Source organism: Pseudonaja textilis, chromosome 7 (assembly GCF_049901715.1).
Source record: "Pseudonaja textilis isolate UNSWEBS1 chromosome 7, rPseTex1.2, whole genome shotgun sequence".
NCBI lineage: Eukaryota > Metazoa > Chordata > Lepidosauria > Squamata > Elapidae > Pseudonaja > Pseudonaja textilis.
The window spans coordinates 34,417,820-34,431,615 of NC_141996.1; the positions used below are offsets into that span (position 1 = coordinate 34,417,820).

A 13,796-nucleotide genomic window follows, 5' to 3' on the forward strand; every position below is an offset into this window, starting at 1 on the left:
ATAAACTTCTACTTTCTTTCCAGAGCCCTAATCCATTGCTTACCTTCAGCGTTAAAACTCATGACAGAATATATTATATGGTGGCCCCATCACCAGAAGCTATGCGAATATGGATGGATGTAATAGTTACAGGAGCAGAAGGATACACACACTTCATGCTGTAGTAATATAGTGCAAAGTTTCGACAGTAGGGCATAATGCAATAATAGCTGTGTTTTTGAGAGTGGAAAGCCATTGACAAGTCATATGTATAAAATTCTATCAATAGAACTAATCTTAATTTCAAAAGGAAATGCATCATATGTAAGGAAACATGAAATTCTGATGGGACTTTATTTTGTTATGTATTTGATTCATTAGATGTTGACATAACACAAAAAAAACCCTACTTAAAAGATAAGAACCCTCTAAAAATGAATAACCGGACAGCCATAAGCCAATTTATGTGGCATTTTCTTACAAATTCTACCATGCTGAACTTTCCTTATGGAAAAAAAAATGTCATTAACAGTATTGCTATACTTTTAAGTATAGTATTTTGTATTAAGAAGTGAAAGAAAAAGATATGATGCCTCTATATTTAATGTACAGGGTTTATGAACAATTTTATGTTCTTTTCCTTACAAGTATTTTATAGCAAATTTTAAACTACTGTTTGCAGTGTTTTTTGTCTTAAAACACAACCAAAGATTCATACTCCGTGTGTAGAGATTTAATTTTATGTAATAGAACAGTTTTTAAATTCTTTTATATATACTAGTGTTTTAAAAATCTTTCTATCTGTATCTTTGAAATGCTGGATGTTATTTTGAATGTTAACAAAATTGATATCTTTAGGTATTTTAGCTTTCTTCTTTAGAGGATAGAATCAGATAAAAATCTATAGTGAGCAATTATGTCTGCATTTCTACTGAGGCTATTGCTTATTTTCTTAGCAAATTACGATTTCTTTACAAAAGTATTCCTTCACCATACTAGCGTAGTAGAATTAAGAACCAAAATTAAAAAGCCATAACCATGTAAGGACCTCCCCAAATAACTTGGTTTTTGTGTGTAAAATTACAAGTCTTTGGAACAACTATTCACAACTTTCCCATATAAAATAAATATTTGAATGTAATTGAATATTCTCCCAGCCTAAATTGGCTTATAAACTAGAACGAAAAATTTCTTAGGATATACTGTACTTAAGATCAATCATGAAGAAAAATCTTCAAATCTTTTCTGAATTATATTTCCGTTGATGATGAAGCATTTCTTTTTGGCACACAGACATATTTTGCAGCTAATTTGGTAGGTGTCTGAATAGAAGCCATGAAAACTTATTTTGCATCATAAACAAAATTGCAACAGTTCTACTACACATTCATTTTAGTGCTATGTTTCAGATTTCATATTCTAGATCACTCTTTATGTTGTTAACATAGAAAAAAATGTTTCACTAATGTACTGAGGAAACTATCAAAGCATTTCTCTTGAATAAAGTGCAGTACAGTCCTTCTTTCTGTTCCTCATGTCTGAAGAAATGTATGGGGACCATAATTCAGTTAACAGAGCATGTGCATTATGCAAATACTTCCGGGTTTAAGCTCAGGCAACTCTGATCAAAAAATTATTTAGTGCTGATTATAAAAAAGATAATCTTAGAGGGATACTGGACTAAATCACTAACCACTGATTCCAGACTCAGTGGGTAAATTAATTGATGGTCTGGAACCTATATCTAGCACTTGCCATACCATGTTTTTAAAAAATTATGCATTCAAGTGATCACCATGTTATGTTCTTAAGATTATATATTCCTTAAAGATCATTTCATTTAAAATAATCTTATCATCTTTAAGTACTGTATTCAGAGGAAGTTTGGATTTTGAATCATGCTTGTATTTGATGTTGCCTTTTAATATTTTGATTTTATACATGCCATATTTTCAGTGCACTAAATGAAAAATCTTAAATCTCATTAAAGAAATTATAAATAAACCACTTTTCAAAAATAGTTATTGAAATATACTGAATTTAGTATAGTGTATGGTGCCAAGTAGCATGATAACAGTAGTTCAGAGATGCCACATATCTTCGGATGCATTTACATGAAAAATCACACAAAAAACTTGCATTTAAATTGTTGAATCAGGGCTTAAAGTTGTTTTTCTTTTAATTAAATGCAAATAAATAAAGAAGTATTAAACTTTAATTGTATATACACTGTGTAATATATGTTATTTAACTTACTGGTATTTACTTGTGTTTTTGTTCACCAGAGAAAAAGGCATTAAGTTTAATTCAGACTTAATCATATTAAAGTAAGCCCATTGAAATCTATCAAAATTAAGTTTGTATTAATAGAAAGGTGGATTGCTTCCAGAATTTTGTTCTCGACACAATTCATCTAGATCCATCCCACACTAAAAAATAAAAAATACAAAAGAAAAACTTAAATTTGTGTCTTCTGAAGGAAAAGGAGTTTGAAAATTTTGCTTCACCAATGTTATAAGATAATTTCCAAAAATTAATGCCATTGGTTTCACTGTTTCTAATGAATATTTTAATTTTACTTCGATATAAATTTTACAGGTTTTCTATTTTTTTGTATCTTGCATGTTGTAATGGCAACATTTAAATAAATGTTAAAACATTTTCAAATTCAAGTCTGATTTTTCAATAATTTTCTGGGAACCTAAGAGATTTGAGATTCCCTGTAGCTGTTAATGCAGTTACAGAATGGACTGAGCTAAATATCGTAAATATCTACGATCATAGAAGTAGTTGAAGGTTAGTTGGTTAGTTGAAGGTGCGCTGCCATCTGATTTCATTTCAAAGTTGGCTTTTATTAAATACTTATTTATTGTATACAGTAGTAACTCATTAAATGTTATATGCAGCCGAACTCTGAGTGACTCAAATTTCTTTAAAAACAACAGAAAAAAGACAAAACCATCAGAAAACAAAGCTAACAAAGATGGTGGAAAATTTGTAATGGAGACAAAGGAAAAGAAGAAAAGGTGTGGGGAAAAGAGTTTCAGAGACTTTCCAAATACCAGTAAGGTAGGAGTTGTTACAGAAAAGGCACAGTTCCAATAGACAACATTGTTTAAGGAACTCAGTGCACCAATTCAGCCAGATTAGAATAGGTTTGTTTCTAAAAATGTTTACTGTTAAAGTAATAAAATAGACATACACTAAATAGTATAATATAGTGAGAAAAACAAAATATGAAAATCCACGTGATAAATTTAAAAATGTGTACAAAATTAATTCAGTTGTTAAATCTATCATTAAATCTGAATTATGTAGCAATCTAACATGGCGTATCTGGAATACATTCATTAAATTCAAGATTACTTTTTTGCCAAAAAAAGTTACAAAAAAAAAGATCCTTTTTGAGTACCAAGACTTGGAGATCTCTGAAAGCTAATATACCGTATATGTTATCTAAACTATAGAGGTCTATGAATTTAATTCATGCTAAAGGATTGAGCCCCACAGAATAACATTTGGCTGCCTGTGACTGAAAAGTCTCAGTAAAGGATGTAATGACTCATGTTGCCTCCTAGTGGTCAACATCACACCAGATTCCCCCCCCTCCTTCAATCATGTCCAGTTCTCAGAGACTGCCCAGACAAGTCCTTGCGGTTTTCTCAGCAAGGTTTTTCAGATGTGGTTTGCCATTGCTTCTTTCCCAGAGCTGAAAGTGACTAGTCTAAGGTCCACCCAACTGGGATCTGAGACCTATAAGCAATAGCACTTGGATTTATATACCACTTCATGGTGCTTTACAGCCCTCTCAATAGTTTACATCAGGGGTGTCAAACACACACTGTCAAGGCAGCGTCACATGATGTATCGGGACTTTTACCATTCACTAAACCGGGCGTGGGCATGGCCAGTGCATGATGTATCCGGCCTATGGGCCAGGAGTTTGACAGCCCTGGTTTACAGAGTCAGCATATTGCCCCAAGCAATCTGGGTCCTCATTTTAATGACCTTGGAAGGATGGAAAGTGGAGTCAACCTTCAGCTGGTCAGAATCAAATTTGAGTGAGCAGTGAATTAGCTATGCAGTACTACGTTCTAACCATTCTTGCAGTTTCTTTCCTGCTACCTGATCCTCTACACCAAACTGGCTCTCACACTGGTGAAAAGAAAAGAAATTCCGTCCATCAACATAGGAAGGGGAGGAGGGGTAAACATCAGGCAAAATCCCTTATAAATAGGAACATGATAGAATGTAACATCTGTATCTCTGACAATATTAAGAAAGACTAGCATTTTTCCAACTAACAAATTTGATTAAAGTTCATATGAAATTGCAGTTCATTAAATGCATTGAGTGGCTTGATTATAGGGGAAGTTAGAGTAGTTATGCAGATTACACAAGACACGTTGCAACTACCTTATCAATAATTAGTGTTTTTTATAATCCAGTTTGTTGAAACGTTCTGGAATTGCCTGAATCAACTGATGCATGTGAGTTCAACAACCTCTTGTTCAAAAACAGGCAGTAATCGGAATGGCCTGGACTACTGAAATGCTCTAACAATTTGCTAGTTGAAAAATCAGCAGTTGTCTGTTTTTGTTTCAATAGACAAACACAGCAAGATAATAATGTATGTATTAGTAATACATTTCATGTCATGTTCTGTTTTATTTGTGTTTTCAAAGCACCAGTCTAACATAGATCACGGTCTTCAGACTAGTTTTTAAATCCAGTTCTTAAACCACGTTTCATTAATGAATGTATAAATGAGGGGGTCCTTGGTGTTCAGCTGTCAGCTATTACAAAAAACAGGAAAGAAAAAAAAAACCTAATGTAAACAACCCATCGGCCAGTAAAATTTGCAAAGAACAGACTTATCAGTGTAAATGTATAAATCGGAAGAGCTACTATAGAGAAGCTCTATTGTATCTTATAGATAGATGCACTCGAAGCGGTTTTCGTTGTTCTATACTGCAAAGCAAGAGTTGGCGCATGCGCATGCCTAATCGACGTGTCCCCTTCCCCCCCCTTTTGCGCATGCTCTGTCGCTGGCAAAGCAGCCGAAGGAAAAGGCGTCTGCCAGTTCCGCCGTCGGGCAGGAGGGACATGGCAGTAGCGGGCGTTACGAGAGTGTTTTCGCGGGGAAAGCAGAAATGGGGTTCATCTCTCGCCCATAGGACAGGTTTAGGTTTCCCTCAGTTGCTGGGTAAGTGCGGAGTGGGTGAGGTCTGCTGCGTCCCGCCGGCCGAAAAAGGCAGCGATGGAGGAGATGCCTCCCCTTAACGCTAATTTGTAATTAAGATTGGGATATGATTGATGCAGATTAGCACTTGAACGAAAATGCACATGCATTTTACACATCAGTGGAAAAGAATATATATTATTTTCCTTCTGCCATAGTGGCTTTCCCCCAAAAAATCACAAACAGATTTTTTTCCAAATATTGAGCTTGGTTTACTAAGTTCTTTCAGTCGAATCTAAATTCCTTTTTAATCCGCTTTCAATTGAGTAGAATCTTCAAGATTGAACGTGTTAAAGAATGCTATTTTTGTGTGTGTGTAAAGCATTATATAGACAAGCTACCCAAATACATGAGTAATGCTGAATTATGTTGTGCGGTTATTTTAAGTCTGAGTCTTACCTGCTAGGCTATTTTATTGTTAACAGCAAACATCAGTAATACATATATTTTGAGTGCTGTAAGCCTGTTTATGGAATAAAGGGCTTTCTGATGTATTTGCCTGCAGTATTCAGAATAGTGGTCATACTTGCTGAAGGTTATCAAGCGATTGTATTTCCAGAAGGGAAGGAAAAATATTGAAATTAGAAAGAGCCATCATAACATCACCATCAGTATCCCTTCCCCTGTAAAACCCTGCAACCTTGGAAAATAGTTTACAAATACATTGTAAAATTATTACAAATCACTTTTTATTTTCTCATCTGAAATTATAATTCCATCCTTTGCATGTTAAGTGTTAAAAATTTAAATCATGGTTTCATAAAAACAGATTTTTTATTCCTGTTTTTGCCTCAATCAGTGCCTTAATTAGTGTCAGTTTCTTTTTATTTGCATAAAATTATTTTAATGCTGTCATCAAAATATGAATGGTTTGTTTATTTTTTGGTTAGGTTGTAAACAGAAATCATCACACAGTTTGCTTAACCGGTCTGATCAACCCAAACTCGCTTATAATAAGCTGAAAGGCAGGAATCCAGGGGTTGTCTTCCTGCCCGGTATTTTTTCAAATATGAATGGTGTAAAGGCGCTTGCATTAGAAGATTTCTGCAAATCAGTTGGTCATGCTTTTGTAAGGTATGTTTTTTAAAAACTTACTGTTGATTGGTGATATGTAATTAATTAATTTATATATGACTTTCTAAATTGTTGCTTTGTTGTTAAATTTATAAATCCTATATTCGCTGACTGTTGGGTATCTTAATGTTATATATAAATTAACAATACTGCTAAAAACACAAGCATGATAATCCATTAAATTGGCAAAAACTAGTATAGAATTTTACAATCCTCTGAAGTGGAACTGGTAATTATTATTTTCTGCTATGTGGGTTTCTTTATCCAAACCTATCCTCTATGGCAGGGGTCGCCAACCTTTTGGACCTCAGGGACCACCAAACTCATAATTTTAGATCCCAGGGATCACTAACTAGTTCTGTGGGTGTGGCCTAATTTGTGGTGTGGCTTGGTGGTCATGTGACTGGCTGGGCATGGCTTGCATATAAATATATAAATATTGAATTTTTTTAATAAAAAGAGCAACTTTATCCAAAATCAGGCAAAGCAGGCAGGCAGATTGAGTTGCTCACAGAATCACAGATTCATTCAGAAATCTATCTATCTGCCATTGGCTAGCTCAGTCTGTCACATAAAATTTGCTAGCAAGCAAACTCAAAATTAACTCACAACACACCATGCATGTAAATATTGCATTTTTTATTTAAAAAAACAGCAACTTTTACCCAAAATCAGGCAAAGCAGGCAGGCAGATTGAGTTGCTCACAGAATCATTCAGTGATCTATCTATCTGCCATTGGCTAGCTCAGTCTCTCAAATTTGCTTGCCGTGAGTCTGCACTGAATTTGCTTGCAAGCAAACCTTCAGTCCTAAGGGAGGTTCGACTGTACTTAAAAGCAGAGCCGAAGATCTAAAGACTTGCTAGAAAGCAAGAAATCCAATCATTTCCTGCTTCCTAGCTAATCTAAATCTCCCAGCACAGCAGAACAGATGATGGTTGGAAAAAGGAAAAATAGCAATTTAGCAGGCAAGTTTACTGGGTAAGGAGTGAGTGGGCAGGCCATGTGGGTGGCGCAGCCTTGTGTTTCTGCACAGCCTGGATTAATTGCTTTGGGGGGGTGCTCTGGGGGTGAGATTTCTCTGCGGCCCACCAAAATTCTCTCACGGCCCACCAGTTGGCGACCGCTGCTCTATGGAAAGTGTGACATATAATAGTATGTCTCTAGCAATGATGAGAGTGAAGTCTAAAGGTAGGATCAACAAGGACCTAGTTTTACAAGGGACCATCTCCCATTGTTTCTGCCATTTGATACATTCAGACAGAGTGAGCAAACTCCAAGCGCTTTCTCTGCTACCATTTTGTAGAACCTAGGAAGCTTGCCTTCTTTGTTATTGCTCCCACCTTCTTGAATAGGACTTCCCCAGATATATAGCATCCACTCTCCTGAGGTGCTGAAAAACCCTTAAAACCTGGCTGTGTGGTCAATGTGTTTGGCAGCAGGGAAGGGGCTGTCACACTGTATTTTAATGCCTATTTTTAATCCAAGCTATTTTCATTCTTATAACTTATTTTTAGATTTTATGATATACCAGAATTTGTTGAAGTGAGAAGCTATCATTAATGTAATGAACAATAATAAAATCATAGAATATAAAAAAACATCAAAGCAAAAATATCAAAATACCATAACATGAAGCACATCATAGTCATCCAAATAAGAAATTATAAGGGCATAAATTGTAGTAATTATCTCCCAAAAATACATTATAGCTATATAAAGCATTCCTGGCCACTGATGAAATGTAATCTTCTAGTATTGGATCTATGAGTATCTCCAGCAGTTTCAGAAACACTACTCCAGAGCAAGTGGTTATACTTGTAAAATTCTTCATCTGCTTGTCGGAACTGTTTCTGTTTTGACAATCCAGCATTTACATGTCAAATTATCTCCAGTATATATAACTTAAACCATAGGTGCAAACTAGGGCCCTGACAAAAGAGATCACTCCATATGCTACACTGTAAAAAAGTATTCAGCCAATTAGGACTGGGAGTTGCATAATAACATATTCCCCATATCAACCATATATTCCAAGAGATAATATGGTTGATAGTACTGAGACGGTGGTGAAAGGATAATCAGACATGCACTTCACTTGTAAGTATGTACCAAGCATCAGAATGGTTGAGAATATTTCTGTTGCAATTCTTGCATGAACAGAAATTGTAGCAACTTTATTATAACTATTTGGTAGCCCCATTGAGTGCTGCTTGTAAAACCCTAACTTTATTTGGACTCTGTTTTTTTTTAAAAAAAAATTCACAGGTTTGATTACAGAGGCTGTGGGAGTTCAGAAGGCAGTGTAAAAGATTGTACTTTAGGAAAGTGGCGGAAAGATGTGCTTTCAGTACTGGATGAACTCACAGAGGGACCACAGGTTGGCTAGTTTTATTTTTAAACAAAGCATAGTGTTTACTCAACTTTTACTATGTGTGTGGTTTATTCTTTTAATAGAAGTATGAATATATTCATAGCTGCTGTTTTAGAGAAGCTGGTAAAGACTGTTCAACCATCCATGCTTAAAAAAGAAAAGGTGGTTCAGAACTTGCCTAAGCTTACTGATAGCACTTTTTCGCATTCCTTCTAATCATAAGCTTAGGAAGAGACGTACATCCTTTAAGGAATTGCTGATAGTGGAATGTAGGCACTTTTGTACAATCCAGATTGCTTTATTTCTATTGAACCTGGATCACTGTGAAATCCTGACAAATATAATCTTGATTTGTAAAATACTTTAATAAAATTAACTTTTGATTGATGATAGTTATTGTGTTAGTATTGTTGCTTATAATACTTCTCTACAAAATTACCTTTTAAATCAAACTGCTTTGAGAACACAATCAGAAAAGTTTGAAGCTATGCTAAATAATAAGAGCCTTAGGGATACAAGTTCTAGTTTAACGACTGTGTTATTGTTTATCTCCACATGAGCCAGCATGGATGAATGAATATCATGATATTATGCAGTTTTTGCTTACAAGAAGAACGAATCATGGAGTCTTGAGTTAATTTTAATTTTTTATTACAACTCTTCTGTGTGATACTAGGAGTTAAAAATGATTTGATGACACATAATAAAAATCTCCTTAAAAATAGCTCACATTGTCAAAATAAGCAAGGTTTTTGAACTATCCTTTAAAATTATATGGTGCTGTAAACTGGCATACTATATATTAACTTATTAAAAAGAAGAGATATGTAAAATACTGTGAATCAATACGGTTCCATGTTTAATGACACTTATTTTTAATAGGCAGTTCTATCCTCTTATTAATTTGCTTCATTGTTATACTGATGTACATGTCTGTGAGCTATTTCTTAATAAAAGTGCTATTAATATTTTTATCTTAAGATTTTAGTTGGTTCCAGTTTGGGTGGATGGTTGATGCTTCATGCTGCAATTGCCCGTCCAGAAAAAATAGCTGCACTAGTTGGAATAGCTGTAGCTGCAGACCATATTGTATCAACTTTTCAACAACTTCCTGTAGAGGTAAGGACCAATATAGATCTGGTATTCAAATGTTTATTGAATATATAATCCTAGATAAGGACCTGGGATAGATTGTGATGTCAGCTGGAAACATGAGTTCTACTTGAGGATTAGAAAGAGTAATAGTCTTTTATTATTTAAAGTATTTGTGGTAATGTTTTAAAAAGCTCTTTTTTAAAATACTTAGTTAACTGAACCAATTTAGGATTATCCCAACAAACCAAGTTAAAAATACCGAGGTCAAGAACTGTTGTTTCATCCTGCTTCAGGGTTTACAAAATTTCATTTCATTTCATCTTATCAAAATTAAATTTTACTGCAATCATTGTTTACTTTCTGTTTTGTATGAGTCAGATGAGGACCCAAAGGAATGAACTGGTGTGAGGTCAATGAAGAATCTAAGCCAGTGAATAAAAGATAAAACATGATGATTTAAAGCTTATTAGAAAATGTTGAGCAGAAAGAAGGTAGTGGAACTTTTTTTTGTGATAAAACTCTCAGATGCAACATAATCTTGTTCTTCATGGACAGAATTTGATATAGTTTCTGGAGCCACAACCTGCAATATTATCTGCTTATGTCTTCAACAAGTGGACTCCAATGAAACAAAGAGCCTTCTTTCTTAAATCAGTTCCATCATTTTATCTATGTCCCTTTCGGCTGTCTTGAAAAACCAGAGCAAAAGTTGGTTCCATGGAATAGCAATAGCACTTAGACTTATATACCGCTTCACAGTGCTTTACAGCTTCTCTAAGCGGTTTACAGAGTCAGCACATTGCCCTCAACAATCTGGGTCCTCATTTTACCAACCTCAGAAGGATGGAAGGCTGAGTCAAGTGAGACTCGAGACTGCAATACCACTGTTCGACCACAGCTCTTGAATAGAACACTTCATTGGAAGAAGGGATGTTTCTGTGAGCCTTAAAAGAGCAGTAGAGCCATTCAAGTCATTAGGGTGGAACCTAATGTTCCTAGTAGCATAATTTAAGGCAAATCTGTGAAAGGCAAGTGAAAAGGACCATTCATTTTTGCATTTTTTTTCCATGTTATGTACATGTTTCCTCTCTAGATTAGATTGGCACCCTCATTGTTAGCCTTCTAGAATATGTTTTTTAAAAAACCAACTGAAATAATTGGTTTCTGATTTATTTCCTGCTTTTATGGTTTGCATGTGTTTTCGTTGGCTTTTATTGCGTTTTTCTTGCTGTAAACATTGAGGAATAAATAAGCAGCCAAATATATAAATAAATAATTATTCAGTTCCTGGGAGGTGATATTAAGTATAGATAGGTTTGTGATAGGTCTATTGGGTTTCCTAGGGTTTATATTAAATAATAATTTATGTGAACCAGAACCCTCTTTCAGAAAGAGAAATTATCAGTTATTCATGCTCAGTTATTCATGCTAAGAAGTATTCAGATTAAAGGATCTTCATGCATTGTACATCAATGTGTTTCGTATATTGTTTGGAACTTCAGTAGGCAGTGTAAATAATGTACATTTTCAGCCAAAGTATAATAATTTTGACATTTTGTGAGTACTTTTGTAAAATGGTTGCTTGGGGGGTTGCCTTTACATTTTACTTTTGTAAAATGGTTGCTTGGGCGGTGAGTCTCAAAGCACTCATTTATAAAATTACTGCCCATCCTTTATAGAGTGCCATTCCTGCATTTTTGCCTTTCTTTCCAGTATATCAACCTTACACATGTTTAATCTCTTAGGCAAAAAAAGAAATAGAAGAAAAGGGTGAATGGAAACTCCCAACCAAATACAGTGAAGAAGGATTTTACTCTGTGCCATATGAACTCATTCAGGAAGCAGAAAATCACTGTGTGTTGAGCAGTCCACTACCTATTAAGTGTCCTGTAAGACTTATCCATGGCTTAAAGGATGAAGATGTTCCATGGCAGATTTCTATGAAAGTTGCAGAGAATATTGTGAGTGGAGATGTGGATATTATTCTCCGCAAATCTGGCCAACATCGGATGAAAGAGAAAGATGATATCAAAGTTATTGTGTATACTGTGGAAGACTTAATTGATCAGCTAAGTACTTAACATGAATTGTGTTGTATATAAGTTTATATATGGTTGTAGAAGAGAAAAAGAAAATAATTTCAAAAGGGTGACTGGTCAACTAGAACAAGCTGGAGCTTTAAAATTATTTCTTATTTTTTTAATTTATTTTTTTTCTCTGTAAATACAGTTATTTCTTTAATGCTGCATTTGCACAATACAATGTGAAGAAATGCTACTGTTAATTACATTTTACCACATACAAATCATCACTATGCAATATGCATTTCTAATATTTTGTACTCTGATATATTAATGTCAATAAATAATATGCTTTTTCTCTTTGGGTGCAGCGTGACTTATTTTCCTTTTTATACCTTAAATACAAACTATACTGTTCTTCCAACTGATTTGTAAAATATAAGTTTTCTGTGCATGTTAGAATTTTAGCTAAAATTATTTTTTACGTGTGTTTATGTGTATACACATACACATTGGGTATTTTTTAGCATTGGGGAATATTAAAAACTAGGGGTAAGTATGCTCCCTATTGAATTAATTCATATAATGTATTAATTTTTATTTCTATGTTCCTGTTCTGACCAAGCCTTAGCAGAACCAAGAAACAGATTCCTTGTCCCAAAAAACCCCTCTTTATTTAGTTACTGTGAATTCATGGCATTCACACACAGAAAAGTCCAGGCAATAATCCTTCCAAGGGTTAATTGCAAGAACAGACCTTATCAGTCCTTGCATAATTGCAAGATTGAGAGCTTCCAGTCGCAAAGCTGTAAATTAATTCCTAGAAAGAAGTGAAGCAAGAACCACAATAAGCAAATTTTACAAAAGAAATATGGAACTATTTTCTCCCGCAACCACCATTCCCCTTTTGCTTCTATTTATTCCCCAGGAAGGGGCTATTCAGCATCCCAGTGTGTCTTTATTCCCTAGTTGGCCCCTGTTCCTCAGTTCTCTCCTGACACCTCTGTGCATACGCGCATCTGGAACCAGCTTTTCTTCTTCCCCACTTATCTCCAATGGTAACCGGGAAATGTCAGACAGCCTTGGCCCTATCTCTGCTTCTGATGCAGAACATCCAACAGAGCCTTCCCCAGACTCCAGGACTGGCCCAAGTTCCTCCCCAACCACCTCATTGTCCAAGTCTGCCGCCAGTTCCACTGGCAGCTGGTGGAACACAACCGTTCCTACCTTCTTACCTGTATTCAGAACAGTTTGCTTTGAAATACTGGTTCTTTTCAGGAAATAGAAATTTATGAAACAGTTTGGTTACAATTTGCATCGAAGAAGTGACTTTCAATAACAAATTCCTTTGATAACATTACATCCTAAGCAGAATTATTCATACAGATTTCAGTGAAGCTTTCTTCTAAATACATTGCCTGCATAGTGTTAGAAATGTTGCAAAAACATCAAATTGTTGCTTATTAAAACAAGCAAAAGAGAAAAGAATCACATTATTAGTATTTGCTGTTTATTATTTAAGGTTACAGACGATTTTAAGATTTATTTTCCTGTATAATGTGGTTCCAATTTGGACTGGAATGACCTTGCTGGGTGAGACTACCTGATCATTGACAACAATGCATTTCTTGTAAGAAGTTGAATTCTGAGTCATATAGAACAGGGGTCCCCAGCCCCCCGGCAGTGGCCCATACTGGGCTGTGGCCTATTCAGGACCGGGCCACACAAGCAGCAGCCCAGCACATGCACACACAGCTCAACTTGTGCAAGTTGAACTGCGCACGGATATGCATATATGCCCTACTTGTAAATGGTCAAACTCTGTTTTGGACTACTACTACTGGTAGTTTTAAAGTTTGTAATACAAACTTTAAAACTACCATTCGTTCTTAGGAAACATTGTTCAACATTTTTTTTGATTTATTAATTTGATTTATCAATTGCTTACAAGATAATATGTATAAGTATAAAAATAGTTATGAAAACATGGATACATGTAAGAAAATAAAAGA

General features: G+C 35.0%; 2 protein-coding genes across 13 annotated transcripts in view; both read left to right on the forward strand.

The window, feature by feature from the left end:
- PHLDB2 (pleckstrin homology like domain family B member 2) overlaps nt 1-2,202 on the forward strand; it is a 60,919-nt gene extending 58,717 nt beyond the window's left edge. For all 12 annotated transcript variants that reach the window (XM_087937420.1, XM_087937422.1, XM_087937414.1 and 9 more), the window contains one exon: nt 24-2,202. In XM_087937420.1, coding sequence (XP_087793546.1) covers nt 24-164 — 141 coding nt within the window. In that variant the 3' untranslated portion in view covers nt 165-2,202. The remainder of the gene's footprint in view (nt 1-23) is intronic.
- Nucleotides 2,203-5,013: 2,811 nt separating this feature from the next.
- On the forward strand, nt 5,014-12,142 carry ABHD10 (abhydrolase domain containing 10, depalmitoylase). Its single transcript, XM_026700779.2, has 5 exons — nt 5,014-5,185; nt 6,112-6,295; nt 8,563-8,674; nt 9,650-9,787; nt 11,509-12,142. The coding sequence occupies exons 1-5, from the start codon at nt 5,017-5,019 to the stop codon at nt 11,842-11,844; spliced, it is 939 nt and encodes a 312-aa protein (XP_026556564.2). The 5' UTR covers nt 5,014-5,016; the 3' UTR covers nt 11,845-12,142.
- The last annotated feature ends 1,654 nt before the right edge of the window (nt 12,143-13,796 follow it).